The 18,841-nt window shown below is 35.3% G+C and overlaps 1 protein-coding gene across 6 annotated transcripts in view; it reads left to right on the plus strand.

The window, feature by feature from the left end:
• Positions 1 to 18,841, plus strand: part of LOC140148774 (uncharacterized protein ZK1073.1-like) — a 97,783-nt gene that overhangs the window by 37,697 nt on the left and 41,245 nt on the right. For all 6 annotated transcript variants that reach the window (XM_072170833.1, XM_072170834.1, XM_072170832.1 and 3 more), the window contains one exon: positions 17,190 to 17,307. In XM_072170833.1, coding sequence (XP_072026934.1) covers positions 17,190 to 17,307 — 118 coding nt within the window. The remainder of the gene's footprint in view (positions 1 to 17,189; positions 17,308 to 18,841) is intronic.

The following is an 18,841-nucleotide window of genomic DNA, read 5'->3' on the forward strand; positions in this document are numbered from 1 at the left end:
AATTTTGACCTTTCATATTGAAGATATGGATTTTTTCCCAAAAAGACCTAATTTTTTTTTGGTGTTTTGTGAAAAAAATCCATATCTTCAATACTGAAAGGTCAAAATTTTCAATTGATCGTCGGCTTTTCATCCCACCTACATACACTTTTTAAGTATAAATCATCAGATTTATAAAGTTTACTTCTGTACTGTTAAATATCAAAAATATCAATTTTAATGATTTGCAATAAAATGTATTAAAGGGGCATTTCGTGATCCACAGCCTCATCCCCCACTTTTCTCAAAAAAGTTGAGATTTTATATCGCTGGAAACCTCTGGCTACATAATGTTTATGTACAAAATATCTCTTGCAGATTAATTTGTTTAGATAAGATATCATGAAATTTGAATTTCGTTCAAATTACAACGCATTGTCTATGGAGCAGTGTAATACACATAATCATGCATAACTCACAAACGCAAAAATCGGAATCAACTGAAATTTTGGGAATAGGCTTTTTAGCTTTTTTTTACGTGGATATGTACTGAAACATGTCATAAAAAGAGGATGCTAGGATCACGAAATCCTCCTTTAAATTGCGAATTTCAAAAAATCAAAATTATTTGATATCAGAATGACATGCTTCGTATTCAGAATGCAATTCGATATGTCTGATGTGCTCTAATGTCCCAAAATAAATACTGTCCAAACGTTCATACCCCAGCCCTTAATCAGCTGCTGTCTACTGAAGATAGCCAGCAATATGTTTACAAGGGACCGATGACTGATTATCTCCTTACAAAATCTTTATAAAATATCATATCATACCTTGACTTTAATTCATTCAAATACAAATGAATATCAATTACTTTAGGCTCAGTTAACTCTCAAAGACAGAGCACATTCATGATTTACTTTAAACTCTAAATGAGCCACGGGAGAGAGAATTAACATTTTAATTTATAGGTAATACTGATTAAATTCAGAATCGGGTTCTAGGGCAAATATGTGTAAACGTTAATGAATACAACCAAGTGCTGCAAATATGCAAGCAAAAATTATTAAATATTGGTCTGTGCTATCTACAGAAGATAACAGTTTCCATTAAGGCTTGTGATAAAAAAAAATGCTGGAAGATAACACTTGATGTAACTATGAGGCATTATTTTATTACCCCAACTGCCCATTATTCAGATTCACACTCTCTGATTTGTTAAAACACATCACGCAATTTTTTTCCTATTTCGTCCCAAAACAATGTGTATTTCTGGCTAAAAAGGAAGATACAGATGTCAATTATTGCTTTATTTGTTCACACAAAAATTTAAAAACTCTTCCTATTTTGGCCCAAAATACTGTGTTTTTCCAGCTAAAAAGAAAGATGCAGAGGTCAATACCATTCTTGTTTTATTTTTTCTTCTTAGAATGTTTTCGAAAAGTTTGCAATTGTTTTCTATTTTGGATCAAAACACCCTGTTTTTCCCGCTAAAAAGGAAGATGCAAAGGTAAATTATTGATTGATTTTTTTTCTACTTAGAATTTGTTGGGAGATGTCGCCTATGAATGTAACAAATCCCCTTTTGGTACAAATGCACCCACGACAGTTGACGTCACACATGCACCACAGTCCCGGTTTAGCTGTTCCTCATGGCTGCAAAGGGATCAAATCAACCAAGAACACAACTAATATACATATGTATGCAAATGCATACAATAATGTGCATTTACCAATTTTGGAATATTAGACTCCACATTTTTATCGTTCAAGTTAAAATTCACCCAAAATGACAATTTTTCAGAAAACAACATTATTTGCACTGCACCCAAAGTGCTAATTAATTGGGGCAATTTTAATCTGTTACTATTGCAGAAGTGGCCCTGCTTAACTAACATGAAGAATTAAATAAAATACCTAGAAAAAATGCGCTTTATGATTCTGGAATTGGGACAAATTCCTGTTGATTTATTACAAATTATTTATTTACTACATTCTATTTCTACTTATTTCCAACACTCAAAGTAGAATAATTTGCATGATATAATTCATGTGGGAGAAGAAAGGGTTAAACAAACAAGGTTGGATAAACTTGATCAGATGTCACGAAACAGGTATGAATCTGTCTTATCGGAGTTAATGTGATGATTGATTTCTATCCATCAATGACCTGTTTTTGTAGGAACTACATTGTAGCTTTATGTTGTTGTTTGTTAATGTGTAAATTCAGCTTCTGTGTTACAGTAGGACATACAGGCCGGGGAAGTCTGCAAATTATTATGCTTATTAATTCCATTATGTTTGTGAAGTAGGACAGACAGCTCTCCTTGCTACAGGCGGTGGTATGGTCCATTAAACATCATGGCACCTTTTTAAAGGGTTACTCGGGGTTTATTCGAGTCCAGTATTTTTGGCTGTGGACTTGTGAGTGATAATAAAATGGACGTCATTGCTTCGGTGTGCTAATGGCTGATGAAAAATGGTTCATTTTCGACAGTTGAGCGATATTTAAGGTAGCAGCAATGTTAAAATACAAAAGAAATTTGCAGGTGGGAAAAAAGTACACAACAAAAGACCATTTTCATTATTTAAATAATGTGACCCATATTTGTATGAACTAAAATATTTTTGAGTACTCATAGCTTGAATAAAAAACAAAAACAAACAACAGGTAATTATTTTCAAACGTAATGTCTAGCGAACACATTGCCTAGCATTAGTTTTTATTTTGTATACAAGAAGCATATATGAGTACATGTATGTGCTCAGATGTTACTGTGATACTGCAAACACCTGCTTAGGCAGTTACTTAAAGAGCTGTCTTTATCTGTATATCAAAATTATTAAGTGCTCATCTTTTTATTTCATTGAAATCTTGTTGAACCAGTGGGGAAAACAACAACAGCTATATTGATACAGAAGACTATCCCGTAACAACATTGATACCTGGCGACTGACAAAACAATTCTTAATAGATAGCGTGTGTCTTGTGTATTTACCTTCAGTGAGATTTCACTATGTGATGCTGTAGGAGAGGCCCAGTGCAATACAGTGATGTCAAATTGGTGCTCAGATTATTCATACACATGCATCAACCCCCAACCGTTAGCTAGGATTGTGATGCCCCTACTACTACTACTATCTATCTACCTAGACAACTAAAGCATTAGGCAGATGGGTATATTACTACCCACTGACGTACATAGCATGCCCATACAAATCATGGGCAGGCAGTCAGGGTAGTGGGTGCCGACTGCCTTGAGCCGTACAGAGACAATTTATTAATGGTTCCTGCCGTGCCGTAATAAGGCAATTTTATATACACGGGTCAAGTCCGATAAGAGGCCATAAAATGACGATTGTCAACACGGAACTCGTCATTACGATTATTTTACTACCTCCTTTGATGTCATCCGTATTTGTCAGATGTGCCCAGAAATCTAAGTTCATGTCAAGGCATGTTGCGATTCACAGGAAAATAGGATTTTGCTTCTTTTAAAATGGAGCTTAAGTGGTTGATGTAATTGCTATGTTGGGTTTTATGTGGTAGGTTGTATTTAGTACACCTAGCAGCGAGCACTTACTCTACTGTGTTCTATTTGATATAATGTTACCTGTAACATCTGCTCGTCATGCCACCTTTTCACATAACTAAATGTTGCAAGTACACACAACTACGCTCAATAATATGGTCATAGCAACTTAGCAAGTGTTAAAATATGACATCAAGGTTATTGCTACTAGTATAATGCCTGTAAAATGTATATTCCAAATAGGTCGCTTTTCCACCTCATAGTGAACATTCTATCGTTGTTGTATGACGACCACCCAGCCAAGTGCGTGGGAGTAGTCTATTCAAGAGGGATGTTCTTTTTCTTGAATATTATATTTGACAATTGTACCCATTTTTTTTTCATATTCATTGTAAAATGGGTTTTAAATATTTTGGGTGACAAAATTGAAGACATCATTAATTGATTAGTTTCCGGAAAGAAAATAATGACATTTGCAGAAAACTCGGATCTGTTGTTGAAATTGTGAAATTTGCAAGTCTGGCGATGTGAAAACATCTGCAAGAAAACAGCTCAAATATTATAGTTTATGTAGAATCTTTCCAGGAATGCGACTTAAAATTCTCTGACCTTTTCAAATTGTTTCAATGACTGGACATTTTGTATAGTTTAATGTAGGGGAACTAACCAAATTTGTAAGTCTACAGACATGAAAACATCCTTAACCCTAACATACTGGAGGCTTTGTGGCTAATGGAAGAGAAGACGAAGGAAAGAAGAAAGAAAGAATAGATGTTTTCTCCAGTCTGGTTTTGAACCACAGACCTTTATAGTTAGGGGAAAAAGTTCACTTTGGTGACCACTCTCTGGCTAGTAAGGTTTGACGATTGATTCGACTTCTATGGACCATTTAGAAAAAAATAGCCACCATGTCCCTCGCGAAACTCCAGGCATTTTTCGCTAGAGGCCAAAAAATCCAAAATGGCGGCCACCGCCATTTTGAAAAATTAAGTTTTGAACCAGAGCACCTATAATCATGCACAAAGACACTTTTTTCGGATATGTCGACTAAAATGATTGCGATTCTGACATTAGTTTGACATTACGGCATCATTTTCACCCAGAAATCCAAGATGGTGGCCGTCACCGTCTTGAAAAATTTAGTTTTGAACAAGAGGACCTTAAATCGTGTACAAAGGCACTTTTTTGGATAAGTCGACCACAAGGATTTCAAATTTGACATTACTTTGACATTACTGAACTCATATTTACCCAGAAATCCAAGATGGTGGGCGCCGGCGCCATCTTGAAAAAAAAATAAGTTTTGAACCAGATTACCTAAAATCGTGTACTTTTTCCGGTAAGTCGACCCCAAGAAATCCGAATCTGACATTAATTTGACGTTACAAAATAATTTTTGCCCAGAAATCCAAGATGGCCCCCATTTGGTAGAGCGTAAATGTGATTTTTGAATGAAAGCAGAAGCATAAATGTGTCATTTCCGCCTTATCTGGGGTTCATGTCCCTTATATGGGGTTTAAACTGCCTTATCTTGGGTTTACATCCCTTATCTAGGGATAAGGCGCCTTACCTGTGGTTTAGATCGGCCTTATCCTGGGTTTACGTTCCTTACCTGTGGCTAAGATGCCTTAACCTTAGCATATCGCAGTCTAAACCCAGATAAGGCATCTAAACCCCAGATAATGCGCCGTAACCCCAGATAAGAGACGTAGACCGTCGATAAAGCAGTCCAACCCCCAAATAAGGCGCTTTAACCCTAAATGAGGAACATAAACCTAAGATAAGGCATATGGTCATTTTCACAGTAAAGGGTGTAACTTTTGATTTTTAGGGTCAAAATTTCAAACCACTTAAATATGTTTCTGTTTACTGAAATCATGCATAGAAGCAACTTAAATTCCAGTAAAATAATGTTTCAAGGCTTAAACCTTTTGATTTCTAATAAAAATTTGACATTTCCATAACATTTTGGTTAAAATCTAAGAAAAATGTATTTTACATAACCTCAGAAAATTATGACATGAAAGCTGGAATACATGTGAAATCCCATTCCAAAGTAAGTCAACAGATATAAGTTAAATTTTATACCAAGTTTTGCTATGTTTGTAATTGCAGTTTTGAAAATTTTTAACATCAAGTGTCATTAACAATGGAAATTTCCAAACCTTAAACATATTTTTTAAGTTTTAATTGGGTTCCTAAAATAATTTGAATGTCTAACTTCATGTACAAATACTACTTGATGAAAGGAACCTCCCAGCCAAGTTTCACAGAAATTGGAGTTATTTTTAGAATTGGCAATTCAAGCGATTCGTGTTTCGGAGGCTTCAGTTAACAACACAGGTGATCATAAAAGTAAAATATTTGGCTAACTACTACATGGTGATATAAAAAAATAGGTAAAAAATATCACAATTACCAATTTTCATGCTTTGCTTCTAAGTATTGAATTTCAGTTGTGACAAAAATTAAATTATCACAGCAAGTCATTTTTTTTGTTTCAGAGGCTTCATGTTAACAATTGTTAAACATTGCAGAAGTAGTTTTTTGAAAACAACAGTGTTGGGATCATCCAAGCTGTTATTTTCTTGTGTGTATTGAATCAATGATTCTATGCGGCAGATATTGTAGATTTATCACATGTTAATTTTTTCACCCATTTGTTAAGTATGGTGTTTTTTGCATGTGAAGCCTCCGAAACAAAAATATACCCAATATCAGTATATTTTTCAAACATTAACCATAATGTCAATTTTTTTAAAAATTTATGACATTCTGAACATATCAAGTAATAATTACAATGCAGATATCAGTATGAAACACACCAATTTAGATATGCCTAGATGATAATTAATCTCATTGTTGTTTCGGAGGCTTCATTTGTTTCGGAGGCTTCAATTGTTAACGGAAAGTTTGTATTGGGTCCCATTTTCAAACGGTCATATATATCTCCACGATTTAAAAACATGTGACTTGAGGATCTACTTTGCTACATTTTGATAAATAGATTGGATGAGCTCTTTTATTTATATTTGCACAAGCTTGCTGAACAGTTTGTTTCGGAGGCTTCAAAAAAATTAACGGAAAAACGGCTCTTTGAAGTCAAGATTTTATAAAAATTTTAAAAGCTTGCAAATCGACTAATTTTGTTACCCATTTCAAGTTAAGATAACAACTGTTATGAATCAAGAAGAAGTGAAGAAATAACCAAGAATTATGAACCAAAGCTACACCCACAAAGTTTGTTAACAATTGTTAACGGAAAATGAAGCCTCGAAACGACAAATATCAAGTCCGGTTCTCAAAAATACAGGGCTGTTCACAATTAAATCTAATGTGGCAGTGTTTACTGAACATATGACTGTACTTTCAGGATAAGAAAAATTATCCATGAACTAACTGAAGAAAACAAAAAAAAAAAAAAAAATGTTACTGTTTTTTATAGTTTTTCAAAATGGCAATATTAAGTACATTTAAGCCTGCTAAAACTGAACGCAGTAACTCCCAAAGCTAACTAGATGACTTATGTGACCAAAAATCATGGAATTCTGTGGCTTTATTAGAACACTACGGATTAAAATGTTAAAAATCCAAAGTTACACCCTTTACCGTGAAAATGACCATATTCAAAACATAACAGTTATCGGACATTTAGCATCAAGTAGCCTGATTGTGTATTAAAACACTTTGTGCTTCTAAATTATGATGATTGGAATAAGGGTTGATTTTTAAAATTCTGATTATTTTTCATATCCTAATATGCCAACTAATGGCCACTATTTCACATAAGCAAGTGCTCATTATTAATAAGATGTTATCTGTAAATCAAGAGTGTGCTGAACTTGCAACTGCTGAATGACACTGGCTGAGGGGACCAATACGTGCCATTTGAATACCAGACACTGAAGTCACCAAAAAAGGTATCTTATGCAAGCCTCTTCCATGCTTCAGGGCTTGATCTTGGACTAGATGTCATATCATATCATGTTTTCAAACTCACAGACTGAGCCTCATATCATACCATGTTTTCAAGCCCATAGACTGATGTATCATGTCATGTTTTCAAACCCATAGGCCTTTGACAGAGTCTAGTGATGGTCATAACTATATTGCTTTGTGATTATGCATCATGAAGAGTCGCTTTCATCATATATCTCATGTTTCAGATGATGATAGACCGTAACTACTCAGTGCCATGCATCATTTATGCCTTGTGTGGTGGTTATAAGAAAAAGATGATGTGTCAGATTTATTGAGATGCTACTTATTTCACCAAATGATTTTCATGGCTTGGCGCATTAAGCAAATTGATTCTGCTCATTTTATAGTTTGTTTCATTCAAACAGATGGCTCAAACATTTCTTGGCACTTACCAAAATCGACCCAATGATAGATGTAACTGTAATTTGAATCAAATAGGAAAACATTGGTTTATCTGTGTACTGTGTAGGTATTGAAGATGTCCTATAAACAAAACTACTGTTGCTATTTTTAACTCTCGGACAAAAGTTTACATGCCAAGCATCGCGTCAAATGCGTGTGCGTACTTCACGGAAGCTCTGACCTTTAGCGACTCTGACATTTAGCGACTGACTGGCTGCCACAAAAAGTGGTAGAAAAAAAGGTTCATTTTGCCGAAAAGTGGCTGAAACATATCCTTCCTGTCCCCCCAGAATTGACGCCCCTGTCTGAGATGCATCATCAGGCTGACTGATCAGGCATTAAATTATTGATCTGTGACACAGTTGGTATGACCTCACAGGAGAGTCGTTGAGGAACTTGATCGCTGCGTAATATTAGTCCTGGAATGGTTGTGGTGTAGTCCCCCTCCTCGATTGAGCAAAGGTTCCTCCCACCAGACTTGTATGGCCTCCTTGACCTCTCTTTCAAACCACTTATGTTCTATGTGGAGCACTACACATCTTTTATCGTGGAACATATTTTGAGGTGTGTATAAAGTGCTGAGTCATTGACCCCTGATGAGCTCTGTCTGTGGTGCTGGTACATACCCTTCTGCAATGGTTGTTTAGCGAGTCTCCCCTATATAAGATGATATATCGAGTCTTCACAGTCGGTCTGAGTCTTTGCACTGGATGCATAAACAATGTTGCTCTGTTTATGTCGGGGTGGGGGTTGTTCTTAGGATGCACCAGTTTCTGTCTCCAAGTGTTTCCTGGTTTCGAGGAGACAGGGATCTTGTATTTCCCGAAAAATCCCCTTAACGCCTGCAATATACGGGATGGTAATGTTCCTTAGACAAGTTCTCTTCGTAGTAACTGAATCAGAAGTTGTAGGCTCTGATTTTAGTGGATGGAATTTTCTCTGCACGATGAAGGAGTGTGTTAATGACTCTTAGTTTGTGATTAAGTAGATGGTGCGAAACAAACCGTATAGGCCTATGGTCCGTATGTGTGGACTTCCTATATAGACAGTGGTATTTCATGTAATGAGCCACTAAATGCATAGAAAAATGCATATATGAAAATATATAAATGCATAGATTATAATGTGTAATTTTACACAAATGTTTCAACTTTTAGATTCACATAATTGTTGTAATTGCTAATCTTCCAAGTCCTTGTACATTGTATACATTGATTATTTTGATTGCTACTTGTTCTGACACATTACAAAAATGAGCTGTCTGTGTATTGCACGCATGAAGTCGGTGTGTACATGCGCATGTGTAGCTGCAGTTGATAGTATGTTAACTGATTCTGTTGTAGCATCACTGATTTCATTCCCAGGCAACTAGCTTTGACCTATGTACCTTTGGCATTTCAACATATCCCAGCTACAGCTTTGCTTTTCTCACTGTGCACAGTAATACTTTGCACGATTGTACGTACAGGTGTACTGATTTACTATACAAATGATAGTATAATATCCATGATTTTCTCCAAAACATCATTTTGGTCTCTTCTGAAGCCTATTGCACTAGATTTACATTTACATTTTCTTGTTGCTTTTCTAATTAAATTTTGTGGTTTTCAGACCGGAATTGGTATTCTTTACAACATTGTGTGATGGTTATCCAAAGGTGTATGACAGGGTGTATGTGCAATATTGACAGGACCATGTCATGATCTCCATTGAGAATCGAAGGAGACATTTTGTGCTTATGTTTTGAATGCTTATCAGTAGGTATATCACACTATTTTTCAAAGTTTCTCCAAAGATATTAGGATTAAACTTTTTATATGCAGTTTGATGAGAGGATCACAAATCTGAAAAAAATTTTGAAATCGGACCTTCCGTTCTCGAGTTATGGTCAATTATAATTGTCGTATTTCGGCCTATTTTCAGCCATTTTGGGCGAAAAGGGAGAAAATCACATTTTTGGGTTTTCCCATTAAATTTTCATAGTGAGATGAGGTCACTGGAATTTAACTTTCCTGATAATTCAAGTGCCAAATTTAGGAGCAAAGAAAAAATGAAGCAGATTGGACATTTAGATTTGTCGTTACACAGTAATGAAAACGCCTTTTCGTTCAATTCACTGCCATGGGACGAACCCAAAATTGCGAAAAAATGACTAAGTCCAGCTAATTAAATATTCGTAAGGCTCTCCTGACAAAACGCAACTACTTACAACCATCAAAGTTGGTACACATCTTTTTCATGTATAGATATTTATTGCAAATGACAAAAAAACACAATTACGTACAAATTATGCAAATAAGGCTAATTAATTACCATTTTTACTCAAAAATGCCTAATTAAATATGCGAAAATGCTCTCCTGGCTTAACGCAAGTACTTATAACCATATAACTTGGCATCAGTTAAGATCATGACTCTATCTGCATTTTAAGCTAACAATATTAAAGATATCAGTTTAGCATTATGCAAATTAGGCTGTTTAATCACCCTTTTATGCAAAATTGCCTAATTAAATATGCGTAAATGCTCTCCTGACATAACGCAAGTACTTAGAGTCATATAAAATGTCACAAATTGAGATCATGACTTTATCTGTAGTTTAAGCTACTGATATCAAAGATTGCTCATCAATATTATGCAAATTATACCAATCAATTACCTTGATTAATTATTTCAGTCATGAAATGTGTTTGAACTTCGAAACAATATTGAGGCACAAAATCTTTGGTTCAATTGTTTATAAACCTATCCCAGTAAGGCGAGATGGCATCTTAAACTTCAGAGCATCAAAGACAGGTGGAAAAAGGTCTTTGTAGGTTTGATTTGAAGCAACTATGCGACAGCTTAATTGCCTCCAACAAAGCTCCACATGGTTTTCCATTCCAGTGATCTGCACAGGGAGAAGACAATTGAAAATTAATTTGGGAAAAATCCATCTTTATCTAAACACAAACCAACATCATCTTTTTGTTTTATCATAAAATGTAGGAACAAGCAAACAAAGAAACAAACAAATAAATAAATAAATAAATAAATGTGCAATCCCAACACTTATCAGAAAATGTTGGAACAAACAAATAAATAAATAAATAAATAAGCAATCCCAACACTTATCAGAAAATGTAGGAACAAGCAAACAAATAAATAAATAAATAAATAAGAAAAAAAATAAACAAACAAATAAACAAACAAACAAACAAACAAATAAATGCGCAATCCCAACACTCAACATAGGCATAATTAATATTTTTTACAACTCAAGACTACTTTTGACACTCAAAATCGCTTACTTTATTTTTTTTATTCATTTAAAATAATTTTTGATGGAATTTAATCAGCTAATTCAATATTCACCCAATATTACGTAAGGAGGGCGATAGATAAACGGAACAGCCAGGCAGAATGTCAATCTGCTACGCCATTGGTCAATTCATTCATAAAAGCATCACGTGACCCGTATTTTATGTTTACACGGTATTTACATTCTCTTCACACACGCCCTGGTATTCTTAATTTTTCTCGCATTACTTGACTTTCGTCCCACATTTTGTAACCAAAAACTCGCTTAATCATGAATATTTTAATATTTTATATTAAAGTAATATCATATTTATTGAATTATGGAAAAATAATTACCTGGAACTATCAATTCTGTCAGTAATGCGTCTAATTCTTCAGAAGACCATCCCGTAAAATGCTCAACTTCGGCAGTGAATGCGTGATTGTGTTCATCGGTCCGTTCGTCCGGCTCTGAAAATTACAACACGGAAATGGTCAAGTTTATCGCCAAATTTCGATGCGTGCATGGCATCAAAATATCACAATCGTTATACCAAATTAATCTTGAAAGTCCATATTTTTATGTTTATGTATCGAAATTTTCATATTTATCGTATTTAAGGATGAAAATGAAGGTTGTTTACCTGTTCTTCGAACTCCACTTCTGGTGGCCATATTGGAAAATTTCGAACGACAGGCAGTATATTTCCGGGCTTCCCCTTTCCAAAAATATCATTTTTCAGGTCATAGGTCGCGAGACACGTCACGGAATCGTCCAAAGAAATCAGTGACAGGGGTGAGGTTTGTGTTCCAATGCTTTTATAATGCGCCGGGAGGGGCGCCTCCGGTGAGAAATCGCCCATTCACCGTACGAATGCTTGGGATTAAAATCATGATAACTCGCTTATTTTTCATGCAAATCAAAAAATTAAAAAAGGTGAATGTTGGGGAAACTTTGAATTTTACGGATATCAACTTTATTTTAATATTTAATGCATTCATTTTGCACCACGCCGATCGACAAACACACCTATTTTCATGTACAAATTGCTGCGTCATGCAGTGTGTGTGTGTGTTCATGCACGGCTCACCGAGTCAGCTGAAAGTTTGTGTGAGGTGCTTGCGGGGCCTATTATCAGTGGCACCAGAATGGGGAGTACCATTGGGCCAATAACTTTGGCCAGGCGCCATTCTCTGTTAAATAGTCTATCAGGTGTTTCTATGATCAGATTTGTGCAAGATAATTAATAAACTGGGGAGAAATTGAATTATAAAGCCATATTTTAACATTTCCATACGAAATAGATTAGGATTTTTTTCCATAAAATGTTAGCTTTTACTCTCAGATATGTCCCCTTTTAATTTTGAGCCAAACTACTGAGATAAAGCAAAGAAAATTGGAATTTACTGCCAGCCACAATGTCGCCAATACATGTCACTCTGTCGGCCAAAAGACAGCCCTTCACCCACACTCTCTGAGTAAAATGATTAAAAGAAACAAAAATAATATGCCTACTGCTATGCAGTTGGAAAATTAAAAACAAAATGGATAAAACATGAAAATCCTGATAGTGTCATTTGTGACCATTTCTTGTGACAAAACAATATATGTCATAAATATGTAATAGTGTAGTTAGCAATGTATTCTGACTGCTCATGATGTCATTTGGGTAAGTGAGGGTTGAAATTGGTGTTGATGCTCTGTGTTGATGAAAAATGGGTGAAGTGTTTCTTCTTAATACATGTTACTTGTTGGCAGTACCTTAGCTTCAGTCGATTTGTCGGTGGATACGGAAAATAACAGATTAATAAAATCATAAGGTATTTCATCCATAAGTAAGTGAATAGCAGGTGAATTTATTGAAAATAAGGCACAATTACCTCTGGATCAAAGTCTGATGGCTGGAGTTTCATCTAGGTTAGAAACCTGATATCCAATAGTATCTATTTGTAGAGGACTTTGTAGGCACTTTAAGATCAGCTTTAAGGTGAGGCAAGGGCATTCAATTTTCTTAATGATGAGCATCTCGGATTGCTAAGCAAGCACAGGGTATTTGGTATTCACAGCATTGTAGCAAATGCCATATTATTTTTAATAATTTGAATTCCATGTGCTCAATGAAGTGATTATGAAAGATCTCACATGTCCCCAAATATGCATGCTATGTTCACCCCAACTATGGGATACCTCTTCAGTAATGTTGTTCCTTGTAGTTGTGTTTGATAAGATACATATTTTGATTACGAGGGGCTATTTTGAGCATATAACTATAAAATGTAACCATGTGTACTTTCTGGACGGTCAAGTTTTCTTCGCCAGTCGAATGAAGTATAGTACTGGTACTGATGTATTAGCTAAGTCTGACATTTTCAGGAGGGGGGCCTTACGAATGAACCTGTAAAGTGTAAGAGATTGACTTTTAACCTAGTCTGTGTGGGAGTGCACAATTAGAAAAAACGAGTGAATATAATTCAATACGTTTTTTTAGATTGTGCACTCACGCCACAGATATTTTCATTTTAGAGAGTAGTAATTTTATTTTGACATTTGAAATCTACTAGTACAGGTGTATTGAAAAGGGGGCCTTAGACATTTGTCAGTCAAAAAAATCTGTATGAGCACCTATTAGGAGAGGGGCACTCATTGGGACAAATATGGTACGGTGTGAACGTAATTAACACAAATTGAATAACATTCTTATAAGTACAGCAGGAATTGTGTGAAATCATATCAAAATTTAATTTAATTTAAAAAAAGAAATGACAAAAGGATATATAATAATTATGATGTGTCAAAAGATATAAATTGGATATAAATAACAATTTCATGATATCTTATCTTGAATATCATTTTATGTAATTTATATTTGTATTTAGTAAATGAAGTTAATCAAGGTTTCTCCAATGGTAAATGCTACTTAAATGGGAGGATGGGTTAAAGTTACCTGTGTTTAGGGAAATCAATGTTGTTTGTACGCCAAATGGCATAGTGTTACAAGTGCTAAGGGAGTTGAGATGTTTGTGTTTATTAATCATGGCGACAAGCTCAGGTGTGTGGACCATGAATTTAAAAGATAATTGTAATTTGTGTAAGTATAAGAGACATCTGTCTGAAGCAACTTCCTGTTTTTCCTTGATCTGCTGTCAATGTTTGCTTTCAAATATAGAAAAGGAGAAATCCACCTTGACATTTTACTTAGAAAACATTCTTTTGTATGTGGGGGTGTGTATGTAGGGGGTGTAGAAATCAACTTCACTTACAAAGAAAGATGAAGGGAAGTTTTCACATCTCCAACCATCCATGGATCATCCATTTTTTGTCTTTCATGTGCATATGGACTAGAAATGCAGAACTTGTTTGAGCCATTATGTTCTCTTAAGTAAATAGTTTCATAACAGGTCTGCAGTCACTGTATAGTGGTTTATTTCATTTGCATATTTCAAAGGTCTAAATTTGTTGAAATTCTGTGTGCTGATATTAACCAGTATTGGAATTAAGCATTTTTTTGCGTAGCAAAATTTGCTTTCATTACTTTTCTCTTAGTACATTCACGTACTTCAGTGTGTAAGTCTATGGCATAAAAATGCTACTCAACTCCAAAATTGTGTAGCAGATTGCGATACCATTACCAGCTATTTCCAACGCTGAGAATAACCCTGGATCAGACTATGAATGCACACCATTCTGTACTTTACATTGTCCATGATTTGCACAGGAAATATGACTTGTACTAGATGTGTGTGTGCACATACGTGCAAATATTTGTATTTATTTTGAATATATTTTGCTTTAGTTCCATTTGATCAAAGATACCCATTTTGTTTCCACTTGGTTCCAATGTGCATATCAAATGTTTGCACCGTGGCTTGTACTTTTATTTGAGACTCCACGAGAAGGTAATCCTTGCCCTGAGATATGTCTACAAACAGACACTCTGTGACATTGAAGATGTTGCCTCATAAAGGTCATACACCAGTTTTCACCAGCAAAGGCTTTATACTAAACTTCATTCCAAGCTTTAATAATATTGCAGAAAAAAATCCTTATGGTATTCATTCAAAATTTGATCATTCTATATGGCACGGGACATATTGATGTGTGAAATAGTCAGTGGAGATTGAATTTATAATTCAGTCAAAACAAAATGTGTGAAGTTTCTCAAACCTGTTTTAAGAGCACCCCAAGTTCAGTGTACTTCTGGTACAAAAATAACATCATCTCTAGTTGGTATAGCACTTGTTCAGTGCATATATGGGACCATAACAGGCCCACTCTGACATTACAAAATCCACCAGCCCTAGCTTGTGCAAACCGGACATGCACAATTTGTGCGCATCCCCCTCCTGGGCACGAGGAACTGGAACCAGTTCTAAGTTCATTATTAGCTCAGTTGGTAGAGCATCGGTCTGGTGATCCGAAAGTCCCAGGTTCAAATCCTGGATGGTCAGTGAATTTTTTTCACTGGCTGTCATTTATGTATGTGGAGGCTTGTGTTAAAAATCTTTCTCATACAGTTCTAAGTTGGTATGGCTATGGTATGTGTTCTATATCTGAATTATTTCCATTATCTTGTTTTTCTTGGAAGGTGTCCAGTTTGCCACAAAGTAAATAGTAAGCAACCTTTTAAATGACCTACTTCAAGGTGCTGAGTACTAATGAGGTTATGTTGGTACCCAACTTGAACTCCATTCTATGTGAGCAGTACCAAACAATCACACTCATTAACATTTGTACCAATTTACATGCTAAGTATATCCTCAGTATGAATGTGATTTTCACACCTTGGCTAATCGTCCACTTTGCTATCATCTATCCATTATATAGCTGCTTCACGCTGAAATTAGAACGCTGACATTTTTGTAAGAGCTGGCTATTCTTGCTTCTCCAAGATGTGTTGAAGCTTAGCATAATACATGTACCAGACCTTAGGCAATGTGACACTATCTGTACAGTACAGTTAAAAATATCTATTTCAAATGTGTAGAACTCTGGCTGACTGTCATACTATATGTCCGCGTAATGTGTTTATCACCACCTCAATTGCTTTACCCATGGCGATTTTCTTACCATAAATGTTTAATGCACTGGTCTGTTGCAATTCGCAAGACTGTTTGATTAAAAGAAATGGAAATCAGTTGTCACTAGAGGTGTTTTTCAGGTGTTTTTGCACTTGCTCATTGAATGTATATTTATTTAATTGTATATATGTTGTACAGGATGCCAGTGTTTTTCAAATCAGTGTAAAGAGTGAGTGAATGAATAAAAGCAAAAGTATAGCATGGGTTGTGGTGCTGTCAACTCTTACATCTCAGAGTCTTAAAATGGGGAAAGATATAATTTTACTCCCATGTTTTAGATATGAATGACCAAACCCAGTGTATTGTACATAACCACTACAGTCTATGCAATTTGGGGGTTCACCATGTGAAAATCATATTTTCGGGAGTCCTGGACTTCAAACCCTTCCTCTGATTGTAATTTGAAAAATGGAGCCTGAGGACCCCTAGTTAATCAGCATAAGAAGAACTGTGGATGGTGTAGAGGCATTCTGGTCTGTAGTTAAGTATGATCTTGGGGTACAGATGCTAACAACATGAATGTTTGTTTCTTATATACCAGAAATGAAGATGCAATTTGTGTCTGATTCACAATGAGGAACTTTCAGAAACACGTGTTATAGTTGAAAGAAAAAAAATGTTGATTTGCTCATAATTTGCGAATTGCATATTTAATAATAATAATAATAATGAATGGTTCTTTTAAGGCTCAAAATCTTCCGTGGAACTCAGAGCGTGCAAACACATGAAAAAGACAAACAAACAAAGAAGCAATTAATTCTGTGAATCTGGAAATGCTTGACGAAAGAGATGGGTTTTAAGCTGACGTTTAAATTGAGAAAGTGTGGGGATGTTACGAAATGTCATCAAATCATTTATAAGACTAGATCCTGATGTGAATCACACTGTATTTCTTATTCTAAATCATCTGCAATTGTCATTGTTTTACATCTTACAGATACAGCATTTGTGAAGTTCCTGGGGGATGCAAGTGTAAAGTATCTGACTTCCAAAGTTGGCTTTGTTCACATCAATGCACCTGGCCAAGAACCCAATGCAGAAGACTTACCCGACAAGTGAGTACCTGTGATAAATGTGACAATTTATGCACTTCATTGGTTGCATCAGCAGTACCAAATTCAGGCATCCAATAAAAGTGTTATAAAATAATTACTCCCAATTCCTGAAAAATACAGCACTAATTTTCTTGGATATATTATCCTTAACTGGCAATATAAGTCAAATTTTAATAGGTTTGCAATTTGAGGGAAAATGGGCCAAAAACATGCAATTCATGTTTTAGCTCTTATTTCCTAAAATTCACCAAATATTACAATTTGGCCTTTATTACCAGTTAGAACTAACTAAAGGATTAGGATTTAACTATGTTTCATTTGCCAAATCAATGTTTTTTTAATCCCAGAAAATTAGTGCTGTATTTTTTTTGGAATCAGAGTACACACTTACGACATGAGATCATATTTAAACCAAATTTCCCAATTCTTCTGAGTTCAGTGCTGCACAGAGCGTATACGTACATGAATGCAGAAATGATAAACAACCATGCTGATTGGCTGATGAACACTGAACAGTCATGACAACAAGACAATTGACCCTTTATTCATCGAATGGAATCAAATAGAGAGTCCCCGGAATTCTGAAGGATTGGAAATTTTATTTTAAATGTAACATATTACATACACATTGTCATTAAACTTGCTTCTCATGGAAGAAAGTTGAGTATTAAATGCATAAATAGTGATGGTATATCCTGAACATGATGCTTTCACTTTCCAGCCCATTGTCTAGGCATTCTCATATGACTTGTGCTTGGAATCCAACCCGAGATAAGTTTTGCAGCTACATGTAAACTATATTGCCAGAAACTCAATTATGTCTTTAATGTCTGCTACAATACCTTAAAAAGATGTGTCTAAATGAGTAGAATTGTGTAGAAAATATACTCTGAATAGTTTATCTTCATAACACATGTGGCTGTAAAAGACCTTTGTACTGATTACAACCATAGGGGAGTGTGTTCAATGTTTACTTGTATATTATCAGTTTTCACAGGGTAACAACTGCTGTCCGAACCAATGTTCTATTAACTTTGCCACGTTGAAGCTGCCTTCAAGTTGAGAAATCATTCGTAATTTTCAAATTTCAAACAATTCAATAAATTTCTGAGCTATATTGAAACGAGCCACGAAGGCCCATACTCTGCCCTTCTCTGTAAACTTGTGCCCAATCGAGCTCTAAAATCTTTAAGAACGTTCTTTAGCTCTTTTAGTAGCCATGTTTGCCCACAAGTGTTCCAAAACATAATTTTGAGACCTGCTATCAACACCGAAAAACAAACCAGAATCAATACTGTTTGTTCTTTCTAGTACATGTAGTGTAGCCGATAGAGCCATTCACAGACTTGTACACTACATTTGTTTCTTATTTTTGTTGTTGTAAGAAACTATTAAAAAATAAGGTTTCTCTCCTCGCTGATATATTTCAAGGGCTCAGTGCAACAAAGGCGTATCTCCTTAGCTCTCTGGGTAATGTCATTCATAAGTATGATTGCATTTATAGATAACATTACCAGAGGAGCTGATGATGATG

The sequence above is a fragment of the Amphiura filiformis genome, chromosome 3 (assembly GCF_039555335.1).
Source record: "Amphiura filiformis chromosome 3, Afil_fr2py, whole genome shotgun sequence".
Taxonomy (NCBI): Eukaryota; Metazoa; Echinodermata; class Ophiuroidea; order Amphilepidida; family Amphiuridae; genus Amphiura; species Amphiura filiformis.